This window comes from Pangasianodon hypophthalmus, chromosome 8, assembly GCF_027358585.1.
Source record: "Pangasianodon hypophthalmus isolate fPanHyp1 chromosome 8, fPanHyp1.pri, whole genome shotgun sequence".
Taxonomy (NCBI): Eukaryota; Metazoa; Chordata; class Actinopteri; order Siluriformes; family Pangasiidae; genus Pangasianodon; species Pangasianodon hypophthalmus.
This window is the reverse complement of record NC_069717.1, coordinates 23,907,431-23,922,047: the sequence shown is the minus strand read 5'-3', so window position 1 is coordinate 23,922,047 and position 14,617 is coordinate 23,907,431. Positions and strand designations below refer to the sequence as shown.

At 38.2% G+C, this 14,617-nt stretch overlaps 1 protein-coding gene across 1 annotated transcript; it reads right to left on the bottom strand.

The window, feature by feature from the left end:
• Positions 1 to 100: 100 nt before the first annotated feature.
• On the bottom strand, positions 101 to 14,592 carry mfsd2al2 (major facilitator superfamily domain containing 2a-like 2). Its single transcript, XM_026925686.3, has 15 exons — positions 14,226 to 14,592; positions 13,961 to 14,082; positions 12,297 to 12,416; positions 10,321 to 10,445; positions 10,021 to 10,153; positions 9,234 to 9,312; positions 8,901 to 9,064; positions 7,091 to 7,181; positions 6,782 to 6,903; positions 5,948 to 6,031; positions 4,679 to 4,762; positions 4,304 to 4,416; positions 3,748 to 3,891; positions 3,236 to 3,412; positions 101 to 2,125 (listed from the first exon to the last, which is right to left on the bottom strand). Exons 2-15 carry the CDS (start codon positions 14,066 to 14,068, stop codon positions 1,777 to 1,779), a joined length of 1,893 nt encoding a protein of 630 aa, XP_026781487.3. The 5' UTR covers positions 14,069 to 14,082; positions 14,226 to 14,592; the 3' UTR covers positions 101 to 1,776.
• Positions 14,593 to 14,617: the final 25 nt, after the last annotated feature.

Genomic DNA, 14,617 nt, shown 5'->3' with positions numbered 1-14,617 from the left:
TTAAAATAACCAGTAAACAAAACAATAAATGTGCAGTCACACGCCTTGATTTAATTACTGCCCTTCCTTTCCAAGCTCACAGAAGAGGAGGGAAAAAAGGATTAATGCCAAATCAGATACAACTGTATTAAACAGTGTCAACAATAGTACCCTACCCCAGGGCTTATCTAAGTGCAGAAAGAGCACTTGACCTGCTGACCTGCCAGAGTGTGTGAAATCTAAGACAAAAAACAAACAAACAAAAAAAAAATTTCCCTTGGGATCAATAAAATCCATCTGTCTGTGTGTCTATCTGTCTGTCTGTCTAACATGGCCAAAAGTATATGGACACCTGGCCTTCACCCATTTGTGTTTTTAAACATCCCACTCCAGATTTATTCCACTTTGCTGTTACAATAACCTCCACTCTTCTGCAAAGGCTTTCCACTAGATTTTGGAGTGTGGCTGTGGGAATTTCTGCTCATTCAGCCACAACAGCATTAGTGAGGTTAGGCACTGAGGTCTGGGGTCCAGTAAGTGTTCCAGTTCATCCCAAAGGTGTTCAGTGGGAGTGAGGTCAGGGCTCTGTGCAGGACACTCGAGTTCTTCCACTCCAACTTTGGCAAACTATGTCTTCATGGAGCTCGCTTTGTGCACAGGGGCATACTGGAACATGTTAGGCCTCTTAGTTCCAGTGAAGGGAAATTGTAATTCTAAAGGATACAAAGAAATCCTATACAATTGCATGCTTCCAATTTCGTGGCAACAGTTTGGAAAGAACCACATGTGGGTGTGATGGTCAGGTGTCATCTATCTATCTATCTATCTATCTATCTATTACTATAACTCCCATAGGTGGTGTACTGTTAAGGCCATACCATTTACCCTGCAGTCACATGTGGTTTGGGACATAGCCAATGTTCATTAAAGTTGCATCTGTAACCAAAAAACTTACTGACCAATACAAAGTGCTGAAACTGGAGACTCCTTCCGTAAATGTTAAATAAACATCTCCTTACAGAAAACTTAAAAATATACTCTTTCTTTCTAAAGTAGCAACATGTTTTTAATCTATTAATTATTAACCTTAGATTATGTGGAGTGTTTGCCATACAAGTTCCTGTGAATTAATTGTTACTTAAGCAATACTGCACAAGCGAGAGTGATTACCTACAGCCGAATCACAGCCGTGCTGATATTCAGTACAACACGATTGCAAGTGTTATAATGTTTTTATAAAACAGTTCTATAAACAAGAAATTAATATTGAGTAACTGACATTTCAAGCACAATATGGACAAATATTTTGTTTATTTTTACTCCATCAACGAAAATAGTTCCCAGAGAAGCCACAGCTGGATAGAGTGCTGTGTGTTGCCATGCCAACACACAACAGCAAGAGCAAAATATAACGCTGGGTTCTGTCAGCCAAGAACAGGAATCTGAGGCTACACTGGGCACAGGCTCACCAGAAGTGGACAGTTAAAGATTGGAAAAACATTGCCTGGTCTGCCACATGATTGGCTGCTTGGACAATTGCATGATTGAGCAGGTGTATAGGTGTTCCTAATAAAGTAGCCAGTGAGTGTATATACAATTTTTAAAAAAATGTTGCATTCATATACATATTATAATAAATGGAGGCTAAATATTATTCTGATTGAATTCAACCAACCAAACCCATTCATACTACACTTTCGTCATACCCATTCGAACTAGAAGGCCAGTCTAATTTTGAACATGATTAGCCAGTGTAAGCTCACAAAAAGCCCACCTTCCTGTCAACATCCGATTTATTTACACCCATGTAACCACTGCTCTCTTAGAGCATGTCTCATTACTCTTCAGTGAAGACTGAGGTGTACTAATCTGAGATACAGGTAAGTTGCTTTTTGACCTCCATTTTGGTTTATAAAATGGCGGCTCGGCAGTGCAGTCTAAGCTAGCGTTACGATCGGGAGGGCTTGTGCTTGCAACCCAGTGCTTTTGCACAGAAGTTGAAGGAAAACATCTCAGCTGGGAAGAAGAATTTTTCACTCTGGATGAAGAAGATATTGTGCTAGTCTTTGATCGAAAGCTGCTCCTCTTAGTCGTGCATTGCTGTAGTTTGACGTCTTCTTTATTTGGAAGCATCTGGGACTTGACTCTGCATAGACATGAACAGAAAACACTCACAAACACTAAGAACTCAGCTTTTCAGCTTAAATAAAGGCACACCTAGGCATTAAAATATGATTAAAGAAATACTCCAGCATTTTAAAGAAGAAATCTAATCCCTATCCACCACATCTATATCATATGTGCAATTAACACTGATTGGCATTTAGACTCTTCACTAAATTTACAAAACCTGTTTAGTGAAAAGTCAGCTCTAATGGAAATCTTAGGGCTTGTTGAGGCAGTCAATAAATGTTTGTGTGAAACGTTTGCATGAATTCTTCAATCACATACATTTGTAAAATTCGCTCTAACTAGCTTGTGTAATTCTTCCATTACAGACATGGGACTATTTTTTTCCAGACGAATTGCTGCTTATTTGTTACCAGTAACCCCAATTGTTTTTGTAGTGCTCAAGGGTTGGAAAGTTGTCAGAACTCTATAAGAGCAGTTTTGGTAAGGTTTCCTCTCATCCTAGTCTCATTCTAAGACCCTTATTGTTAAAAGCTGTAGTTTTAAATTTGTGTTATATAGTCACATATTTGAAACATTTTTTGTCGTAATTCATCAACTTCCCTTAGTAGACTTCCATTATAAACGAGTTTCAAGTAACTGTGTTAAAATCCTTGTGTGGTGTAATTACACATATACTACACATACTATAGTAGATTGAGATTAGGTTGGGAAAAATCTGACCTGCACCTTTAAAGATACAATTCTTTCTGATATCAAACTGTGAACGGATTAAAGGCAGCCTTGGCAGCATAAATTTTAATTTACAGTAGCTGGCTAATTTTAACCAGGAGTAATGAAATGTTTAGCGAAGCTACAAGACATGCAGTTAACTTTCATTATAACTGTACTGGATTTCTCATAAACAAGATATGTGTCTCTGGAGCAACCACAAATCCTGTTTTCACTACATTGTGTGTGTTGATACCTAGCTGTATTTCTGTTCTGTCCATCATAGAGAGTTTTGTGTACTTGTAGAGTCATTGGTTGTCTAACATCTGTGTGAAGTCTGTATCTCTGGACCAGTATTTGAGCGTTTACCTCCAAACCCTCTGTGATGTTGAAGCATAACCATAACCTATCTTACCTTGTTTGTTCCTGGTCTTGTTGGATCCGCCGCCGCTGCATTTCATTGATGGGGTAGAGATAGAAGAAGACCAGACCCACCAGCAGTAGGATGATGGGAATCGGTGCCAAAAGCAGGCGTAATGCCAAGACAACTCCTCCGCTGTGGCTGCATGCTCCTGTTTTATAACCTGTCAGGCTTTGAGGATCAGAATGTGAAATGTACTGTTGTAGTGTTTATATGGACCCACTCATGTAGACAACTCATGTAGATTTCCATTACCTACAAGGATAGTTTGGTAATTGTGTTAAAAAAAATAACACAACCTAGAAGACATCATGTTCCCATTCATTGGACAAGAGGGAGTTTATTTGCCTTGCCTTGATGATTATAAAACTATGAAGGAACTGAGAAACACTGGAACACCTACTTGAGCCTCACTAAACGGAAAAAGTGCCTAACTGTCCCTTTAAAGGAGCCTGCTACAGTGCTGCAGAGTGTGTGCGTGTGTGTGCGTGTGTGAGGTGACTCACTGTAGTGTCATGGTGGAGATGCCAGCAGATAGACCTCCTCCGAGCTTGTTGCAGAAGCAGTAGCAGGAGAAAAACAGCGGCTCCATCGCCCTGCAGCAAGGGTTTGCAACCATGAACTCATCCACCACGTCTGGCAACATGGACCTTGCAAACATACACATGATTCATATTCAGAATGCTTTATCAGATAATAAAACAGTTTTCTGTTAAACTGTGTCTAACTGCATGTTCATACTTCAGTCTTCAACTACAAGATAAACACTAATTAATTCAGTATTTATTATTTGAGTACAGTTCTGCTTAAAACATAGAACACATGGCCTCCAGCTTCAGGTTTGTACCAAGTATTAAGAATGCTTAACTGGATGATTCTCTAATATCCAAACTACATTTTTATTAAGTCAAGGCAAGCTCCATTCAATCCATTCAACAAGGCCCGAATAGAAGTGGTAAATGATGGACACGACGCACTGCTGCTGAGTAGCTCACTGCTCTGGTTAAAAGAGATGAATAAAATTGACTAAAGTAGACAGATCTAGGCTTTGGCTTTACGCACCATGGTAACAAGAAGAGTGTAGCTACGCTGGTGCCAACCAGAATGCACATGATCATGTAGACGGGGAAATTCTCTGAGACAGATGCTAGGACTATCATAACAGGAATAAAGATCTGTGAAAGACAAAGAAATTAGGTACAGGCATATGTCAAGCCAAACAGGAATGAATACATGAAACAGGACAATAAAAGCATAATAAATGCATAATAATAATAATAATAATAATAATAATAATAATGTTAACAGCAGCACTGATTTTAACCATCTCTCCTCTTTTTAATGATAATTCCACATTCTTCATCAATCTGTCATTACCACAATTAACAAAATACAACTCTTCCACATCATCATCATAACCAAAGAGTTTGAACTCACAGGTAGGCCAATAAAGAGAGTACTCTTCTTTCCCAACCTCAATAAAATCATCTGCCACAAGGGCACTGATACCGTAGCTGAAACCTAGTCAACACAAAATATATCACATAACAATGTTTACAATTTATATTTCGCTAATGTTAACTCAATTGTAAGCACTGCATCAGTTGCTTCAGTTCAAAGTATTTGTATATCCTTTAAATGTAATTAACAAAAGACTATAGACAGCTATTCAATCTGGAAATAATTAATTGTGATATGTAATAATTCATAGTCTTATTTAAGATATCACCCACAGTTGTATGGATTTCTGTGATGAAATACAGTTGGACAGTTGGGACATTTTTAATGCAGACTTCATGTCATCACAGAGGCGCTACAGGTCCATCATCTCCTGAACTACACACCACCATCACAGTTTGTTTCCGGACGCTATCCAGTTACTCAACCGTCCCTGTCCATGGCAACTCCTACTGAACCACCTCAAAATTTTTTTGTATTGCAGTTTGCACACACTGACACCATATCTTATATTGTCTTGTCTCATGTCCTGTCTCTGTGCATTCATAAATGCTTTTGCAATGTCTATTGTCTTTGTCTGTCCAATGTATAATTTGTGTCTACTGCACTGTTTGTTGCACTGCCTGTTGTTGTTGCTGCACTGTACTACGTACTGTTTAATGTTGCACACTAGCACCAAACCAAAACCAATTCCTGTGAACACAAGTCATAGACAATAAAATGTTTCTGATGTATACAACTGCCCTTTATAATGTAACTGACAACAGGACTGTTGTTGGCTGGATATATTTCTTTGCTAGAACATTATGTTTTCATTAGGTTTTCCAAGTTTTACAGTTCTCCACTCCCTAACAGATGGGTTCTGCTTGGAACCCTGTCAGAAAGGGAAAAGCTTCTCAATTCAGCAGCTTCACTGAGGTGTTTAAAATCCCACTAACACTTTTGTGCCTGATACATTCCTTTCAGTGCAACACACACTATGGTATGTCACTGCTAAGAAAGATCCATCACCCAAACAATATCTGCTCAGTGGTGGTTCTATGGTGGTCCCTTTTCCAGTTATGCAGCTGACAAACTGCAACAAGTGGGCTGCATTCAGTAATTACAGTATATACTTACAATGTGACCTACATGGTATGTGATAAAATGGCTAATAGATGAACAAAAAGGGCAGGTATATAACTGGTTGAAGAGAATAAATTAAGGTTAAGGCCTATACTAAACTAAGAGATGTTCATTGGCACTCACCAGTATAGCCAATATGAGATATTGGAACTGAGCTCCCAATCCTGCCACATGGATGCAGAACAAAGCAAAATTGCCTAAAGCCATCTGAAAGGTGACAGTTCCAGTAAAGATTAAAAAAAATTCGTATATGAGGTACCTGTTATGTGTAATAATGGAGTTATTATCCAAAGTAATAATGAAAAGAAAATCTGGGTAAAGAAATTCTCACTCTCATTTCTTGAAAAACAATAATTTTAAACAAAAGGTTCTAAAAACCGGGCTACTGAGTGGCGCACCAGAAAAGCATTCATTCTATCATCAGGAGATTTCAGGTTTGGCAAAATTGGCCTTGCTCTCTGGGTGGGAGGGATGGCATTACTCTCCCATGTCAATCACAGACACTAGCCAATAGAGACTGGACAACAGCCAAGGCATCTGTGAGCTCATGTATGTGGAAAAGGGTGGATAGCACTTTCCTGGCTTGTATCTCATGGATAACGTATGTGTTAGCATTCACCCTGCCCGGTTGGTAGCTATTGTGTGATAGGGAAGAGCTGGTGGGTGGGAATTGGCTGGTAACTAAATTGAGGAGAAAATGTATGTAAATGCAGTGTCCAGAGTCTGGCTTAGTGTTGTAGAATTGTTAGCTACTATGTAGCTATTCCTATTGAATCTGATGTGTATTCATTTGAGTAATTTAGTGTCATGCTATTATTCTTAAACACAAACATCAGTAAAACTGTTGCAAGGCTTTACTTATGACATCTTATAATCTTATCACTGAACAGCATATGCAATTCCTATGTAATGAACTGCTACACTACTACTCTGATCCGCTTGTGTGAATACCCTGACCTGGAAAGCAAGAGAGGTGAATAGGAAGCCGAGCACCAGGCGCTGGTATGAGACGTGGCCAATCAGTTTCTTCAGATCAGCAAGGTATGACGAGTGCCTCTCTATCTGAACGCTTGCAGGCCCTAAAGGAGCAGAGTTTACACAGGCAAAACAAGTATCCACCTTTAACCCAGACCGAAACTACACCCACTGCAGGAAGATTAAGGAGCTGGTCTGGTTAGTTCACGTGACCGCATGAAAGAATTACCTGCGAGTCATTGTCAGATTGAGTAACGTGAAATACCTCGATGCTATGAATAGCACACTCACCACTTTGTTCTCTCACTCCCAGAAAGAGCACCATACAGCAGAGGAAGAAAAGAGCACCCAGGAGCAGAGCCGAAGTCATGAAGGCAGCTCGCTGACGAGGAATACACACATGCACTCACTATACACTGAGCTGTTGCTTTATTAGGCAGCTAAATAGACTACATAGACATAAATATATGTCTACAAATAACTTGGTAGTCCATCTATTGCTATGCACGATTTGTCCATGCATGGACCACCATAGCACCACTGTACCACTGGAGAGATACATATTACTTGGGTGGTGATTGATTGACAGCACAGCAGTGATACTGACATGTTAGCACATCAGCAATGCTGTTTAAAATTTTAAAACACCTTAATGTCACTGCAGGTTGAGATAAAGTCCACTAAAAATATCCTTCCTACAGCAGTGCTGACCATTGATGAATCACGGTTAATAAACACTCTACATGAAAAAGTTGAGCTAAAGTCTCTTATACCACAGCACTTTCGAATGCAAATCAATTCTGATTGGTAAGAAGGTGCTGATTTATTTTCTGTAAGCAGCAGCTCTGACAGTAGTTCTGACTACAAGGTTTATATTAATATGCTATTCAAATGTGTTCTATAGTAAGAACTTACACAGGGACTTGTATGACAGATGCTAAATAGATTTAAAAATGTGTGAATTGTTAATATGGTGAAGCTTGTTGTGAGGAGATGTTTTTTCTCTCCAGTGTCAGTGCTGTAACCATCAGAGATAAAACCGTAACCAAGTTTTCTAAGACAACAAAGTCGAAGATCGAATGGCTTTGCAGTTTCTCAGTAGTACAAGCTGCAATTTTATTGTTTTCTTAAGAGGAAAAAAAGGGACGCTGTTGAGGGAAGAACTATTTATAGCTGCTATAACTCAGGTAATAAGAGGAACTAAATTGTTCTGTGGAAGTTCCACAACATTAAAGGTAACAATAAGCAGAGAAAATGAAACTCTTCGGAATTCACTGTTACAGTAAAATAATCAGGGACAGAATGGTGGGATGTGGCCTGACAAAAATGGATCTTCAAGGGTTTTTTGAAGAGCTGAGTCTTCTCAGCTCCTGAATAGTGTGGCTCTACTTGGAATCCTGTCTGAAAAGGAAAACCTCTGGGTTCTACATGAAACCTTTAAGGATTTTGCCAGTGGAGAACCTGCAGAACCCTTAAGGGTTCTCGATTTAACACTTTTTTTTTTTACACAGGTGTGTAACTTGTAACTTGTTTGTGCATTAACACAAACAAAAAGATGAGGGGGACTACCAGTGGGAGTGAGGGACACTCATACACTTCTCCCCAAATACCCCAACCCCACTAAGAAACATTAACAGGCTCCCTGTGATTTTTTTTATTTGCAGCAGGAATGTTTGATTTGTATACAAAAACGACAAGGCCTAGGACCTAGTTTTTAGATTCTATAGTTAGCTATGAAGCGTGTGTACAGTAGATATCACACTAATGTTGATACTAGTGAAACCATATCAACTAGCAGAACACTAAAGATAGACACTGGCAATAATGGTGGGAGTAGAGCAACCTGAGCAACATAAGGTGAAATGCTGCCATTATGGATCAAGGGGAAATGCTGTGAAAATAAAACTACCACCCAAATTATACAGTGAAATCTGGTGAGTCTACAGTGGCAAATTTTACATAGCAACAGATGGTCTCTGATAAGAAATGCAACTGCACTATGTGATATTACAATAGTCTAGTTATGTGAATGACATGTTTTATTGAAGTCTAATCTGCTTATTGTATGCTCCATGGTGTGATTGTGTGTAAGTAGTTATACTGTGTTCTGTAGAGAAGCAATGGAGGGAGATGAGGTGCTGTATGTGAGCTCGTCATTATTGTCCGTGTCCGTGCAGGAGTCCTCTCTTTCTCTGTTGTACACTCTCAACACCTGCCCCTGCATCACAGCAGCCAGCAGCATCGACAACACCTCCGCACTCATTCCTGCGAGAGAGAGAGAGCGAGAGAGGGAGAGAGAAAGAGAGAGATGCAAGCTGATAAACTATGGAAAATCACTCCTCTATTAACCATTTCATTCCATCTGTTATCAGTTATCTTGTAACCCCAACCTCAAACCCAGAACAGTACCACACGATGTAGGAAACGCTCTTACTGTAGGCCGTGGCTGAATCTCTGTCCCTCTCACTTCCTCCCAGAAACATATTAAGTGACATGTACGGGACATGATAGCACTGTGGAGACAATGGGATTTGATTATAAGAGCAATCAGTGGTCAGGATGCTAGAAGTAAAAGTTTAGACTGCAGATAAGGATTAAAACCAGACTGGACATACTGTAACAGGAAAATAATCAATGATGGATTGTTATGATATGGTTTAAAATTTAAAAAATACAGCTTATCAGGTTACCGAGAAATCTCAAAGCCCGCTGCCTGGATGAACCTCCTCTCTGAAGGAAACTTAAAGTTATAGCTTTACCTTTGACTGTTACAAAGCACTGGCAGTGGAGACTCCTTCCAACATTGCTAAATATCGAAAAGGGGTTTCCCCAGGGAGAACAAGCTGAAGGAATGTCCAGTGTAAGCTCTTTGTAACACTCAGATTAAATTATTAATTACAATCCTCATGTTCAGTTCAATACTTCTATTACAATCATGTCCCATGACCCAAAAGGCCATTCTTTTTAATTTTATTGCAATACTATAATATACTAGTATATCTCATATTTGAGGAAATGGACGCTCAGAACCCCTTTACATGATCGGGGTTCCTCCTGCTGTCAGGAGCAAAGGTAAAAGAAAAGATAGAGGGAATGTAGCAGGAAATAAAATATTTACAAAGGCCAGTCACCTATACCACTTTCTTTATTCTGTTTCACTTTCCACGTTCATTAACGATAATAAGGATTAAACTGATAAAGTGATATAGAGAAGGTCATACACTCATTAGAGTCTGGAAGAGACAGCTGATGATGAGGTACCAGGGCACACCAACTGAGGAGCTGTGTGCAGCGTGTGGGATGAACCAGAGGAGGACGTAAGACAGAATGCCCAGTGGCATGGACAAAACTGACCTGAGAAACACAAGAGACTGGTATAACATGAACACAGCCTAGATACTACTAATACAAAAGCTAACATGGATGCCAATTCTTCTGCATGAAAGTCTAATAGTAGGTTCCATAAATGCATTTTTTCAACACAAATTTGTTGAAAACCCTTGATCTACCTCTCCACCCACCAAGGGAGGAGCTTGCCTATTGGGGTCCGCCCACTCCTGCTCACCAGGTACCCAACGAGAGGGTCAGTTACTGCGTCCCACACCCGAGTGACGAACAAGATCAGAGAGACAAAGAATACCTCCATCTACAGAAGACACAGACAAAAAGAATAAAGAATAAAAGTCCTGGATATGTTTGTCCATTACAAACTTTTAAAAAAAAATGAATACAACAGCATGGTGCGTCATAAAATCTTATCCTATTTCTGAAATCAGGGCTAAGAGTCATGGTAAGATCGAATGTATATTAGTTTAAGAACATTCCTAAGAATATAATGAAAGACAGGTCCAAAATATACGGAAAAGTTGCATTGTCTTGGTAATGCCAGTCGCACATTAGGGTCAAGATTCTGATCAATTTAACTACATTTGTCCAGTACAGTCCAATATGAGTGAGGTTTAAATTGGATTCCTTTTCCAGCACCAGCAGCACTTCAACAAGTATAATTATAAATTATTTGTACTTTCTTTTTATTTTTCTTTTATTTAAGACTTGGCTTTTACTATACAAATTTTGGAAATCATGTTTGAAAGATGGCTTCAAGCAGCTGACTAAAATTAGTAAGTAAACTCTAATGGATGTGACAACAACTGGCGTTTGAACGACTCCTTGTTGCAGTGGTCATGTTTAAAATGTGCTTGTTCACTTCACGTTCAGGAATTCAACAAAAATTCTCTACAAAAATCTTTGTCGTTAGATATATTTTGTATTTATTTAACCAGTTTGTATCATAACAGCTAGCCATTAGGGGCATGTTATTATACTGTCAGTTATCATGCTAGCTAACCTTTAATGTATGCTAGCTAGCTTTAGTTCATGTTTGTGACTGATTTACCATCAGTAGATAAAATCGATGTGTAATTTGAGATGCAGGCTGTGTGTTTTACACTTTTTACTTGTAAAAATAATTTAAATAATTTAAATGTTTGTACTTTTGTACTGTAAAGTATTTCATCAATTTTTTTCCTTACCAGGGTATATATTTAGACGAGTATTTGCCCTTTTACTAGAGTATTTGTGTACTTCTACAACATCTCTCCACATGTGGATGATAAAGAATTGCACTCATAAATGTTTTAGAGTCAGGTCTGAGGAAGTATTGAGGCTAAATGGTATAGATATTGCACCTGTGAGACCTGGGGAGGTTTGGAAAAGTGAATCTGGTGTGGAGAGTGAGAATATAGTATAGATTTTCCTGCAAAGATGATGTGTAAGGTATGATGTCGATTTCATTATAATTGCAAGATATAATATAAAATGTTTATTTATACTAATTAAAATAAGTTATTCCCTGCTTATGTAAACCAATCAGTTCTGTAAATGTCAGACAAAATTACATCAGGCTTCACAATCAAAAACTCTTTTTTAATACTCAAACAGGTAGTGATAATGCATAGGAGACCAAAGCAATATCACAAGCTTTATATATGCTACAAGGATTGACATGTTGTTTGTTCTGAGATGCTTTTCTGCTCACCACAGTTGTAAAGAGTGGTTATATGAGTTACTGTAGACTTCCTGTCAGCTCGAAACTATTCGGGCTTTCTCCTATGACTTCTCTCATCTAATAAGGCGTACAAAAAGAATGAGTTCTTGAATAATCAATATCAAAGGAAGAAGTATCTGTAGTATTTTTCAATCTTGTATTAGTGGACTCAGATTCTGAAACCACAGTCCACACATATTCCACACCAGTGTTTGACTTCATCATGTAGAATAAATGCTTTTAGCAGCTGTTCATAAATAATAAATGCAAAATCATTTCAGCCATTTCGGGAAGCACTGATCTAAAAAATATTTATTGGCAACAGAAAGTCAGATAGAATGTAGCTGTGTTATGAGAGGAAAGTTCTTAAGTGAACATAGGATGGCTTTGTGTTTTGAGCAAAAAAAGAATGCTGAGAAGGGTCAATGTTTGTGAGGATACTTCTCTTACTTGCACAACATCCAGTAGAAATATCTGGAAGGAGAAGCCCAGGGCAATGTTTGTTGCCTGATATGGAATTCCTCCAATAGCATAGCATAGCTTTGTGGCCAGAGGGATTCCTGCATGGTTCTAAAAAAGAAAGGGGAAAAGAGTAAATGATAAATGTTGTATATTAACACATTCAGAAACCTACAGGGTGTGACAATTTATCACAGAAAGGATATTAGTATTGTACATAAACCTGGAAAAACTATATTGTGTCAATAGACAACTAACTGCTAAAAGCTTCTCTACATATCTATTATTTAAAAAACCCAAACAATATATCCATTGCAGTGTTACATGGTCATCAAAGTCATCTTAGTGGTAAATGTGAAGTTCAAAACAGATTCTGTGATGCACTGAAAACCATGATATTGGTTTGCATTTCTACATGTATGAGCCTTTTCCAGTGTTTGCAACTGAATACTATTACAACCAGAAGGTAAAGTGGGCTGGAACTCAGGGGTGCACAAACTTTTTCAAAAACAATTTTGCATAATTAATTAAAAATACTTGAGATAAGTAAGCATGGAATATAAGGAAGCATGGATAAAAAAGAATGGATAAAAAGTAAACAGAAAACTCAAGTAAGACTACAAAATGTAATATACAGTATTTTATTAAAAATTTGTATACATCTTGACTTTAACATGATGGTTTAGATACAATTATCACTCCACTTTGCATCAGTATGATCAGTACAGTTTCAGACTACAGTGTGATTTACTGTATGCTTTCATATGTATAGGCTTTTAGATACAAATAAGAAATATATATATTTAAAGAAACATGCTGGTAAAACTCTGATAAGAGGTAATGTTACTCCATACTAGCACACTTGCTCTCACATCCATGCATATTAACACAAACAATGCTGAGCTCTGGTACTGTAATTTTGATGGAAATGAGAACCATAGGATGGGATAATGGTCATAATGATATGGTTAATACAGATTATACAAATTCTTTTATTTTGAAATTCTGCATTTCAGTCAAGTCAATTGCTATCTGCTCTTTATATAGACAGTATATTCAGTCATTTATCCATAGTATCTGCTTTATCCTTGTCAAGGTTGCAGTGGATCTGGAGCCAGTCCCAGTAACACTGGCTGCAAGACAGGAGGATACACTCTGGATGGGATGCCAGTCCATCCTGCAGTCACCATGCACACACACCTCCACACCTAGGGACAATTTAGTGTAGCCAATCCAGCTACTTGCGTGGTTTCGGACAGTAGGAGGAAACTGGAAAACCCAGTGGAAACCCACAAGAAAAAGGGCAGAACAGGCAAAAATCTATATACACTGTATATTCAATCATTAAAAACTTTAGCCTGTCATGTATCTTTGCCCGAAACAATATGAAGATATTTTAGTATTGTTTTAATGCCAGAATGGACAAACAAGGGATATTTGAGACACTTTGCAAATCACATTTTCATGATAACTCAATTTACCACAGTACAACACATTAAACTGGCTTGTTGAAGTTAAACTGATTTACCAGTTTTTACCTCTGATTGCAATACTAATACATTATTCCTTTGCCATTGTGAGAAATTACTTAAAATAGAGGTTAAATCCAACGCTAGAAAAAATACCCAAACAAGCAGAGAACACAAGGCACTTACATAAGACTCGTCCTTTCTGCTTTTCTCATCTGGTTCAGCCACTTTGCAGGAAGAAATCGCTTCTTTCCACAACTGTAGCTTATCCTGTAATTCTTCAGCCAGGGTCATACTAAAGGTGCCACCTTTTTTAAATGAAATTTGTGTCCTATAACCTTCTTTTGGAAATTTCTAGATGCATTCACACTTTCTGACAAGAGCCACAATCATATAAGTGTTTTTCTGTAGTTCAACTCTTGGGACGAGTGAAATTTAAGAACCTACTTACCTGTTCACACCTGCTAATCCCTGAAACTCTGCCCAACAACAAATACCCTGTCCTGCCATAGGGTTAGGTTTACAAAAGCCAGAAAATATAATAATAAAATTCCCTCTCTTGATTGGATTTTCACTGGAACATACAAGTTATGCAGTTTCTTTTAGGTGTTGAATTATTTTGTGCTTCTCTCTTGTACATAAGGCTAGAATGGTAAAGATAAATTAAGCACAATGCTGACAGGGTTGATTCAGAGAAAGGACAGAAAAGAATGGACTGGGTGTGTTCCTCTGCCGTTTAATGGACGCAGTGAACAAAAGCTAGCATTAGAATGCACTCTATCTACTCTACTTTTCCTGTCCATAATCACAGGAAACAACAAAAAAAGTGCCCCCTGATGAATT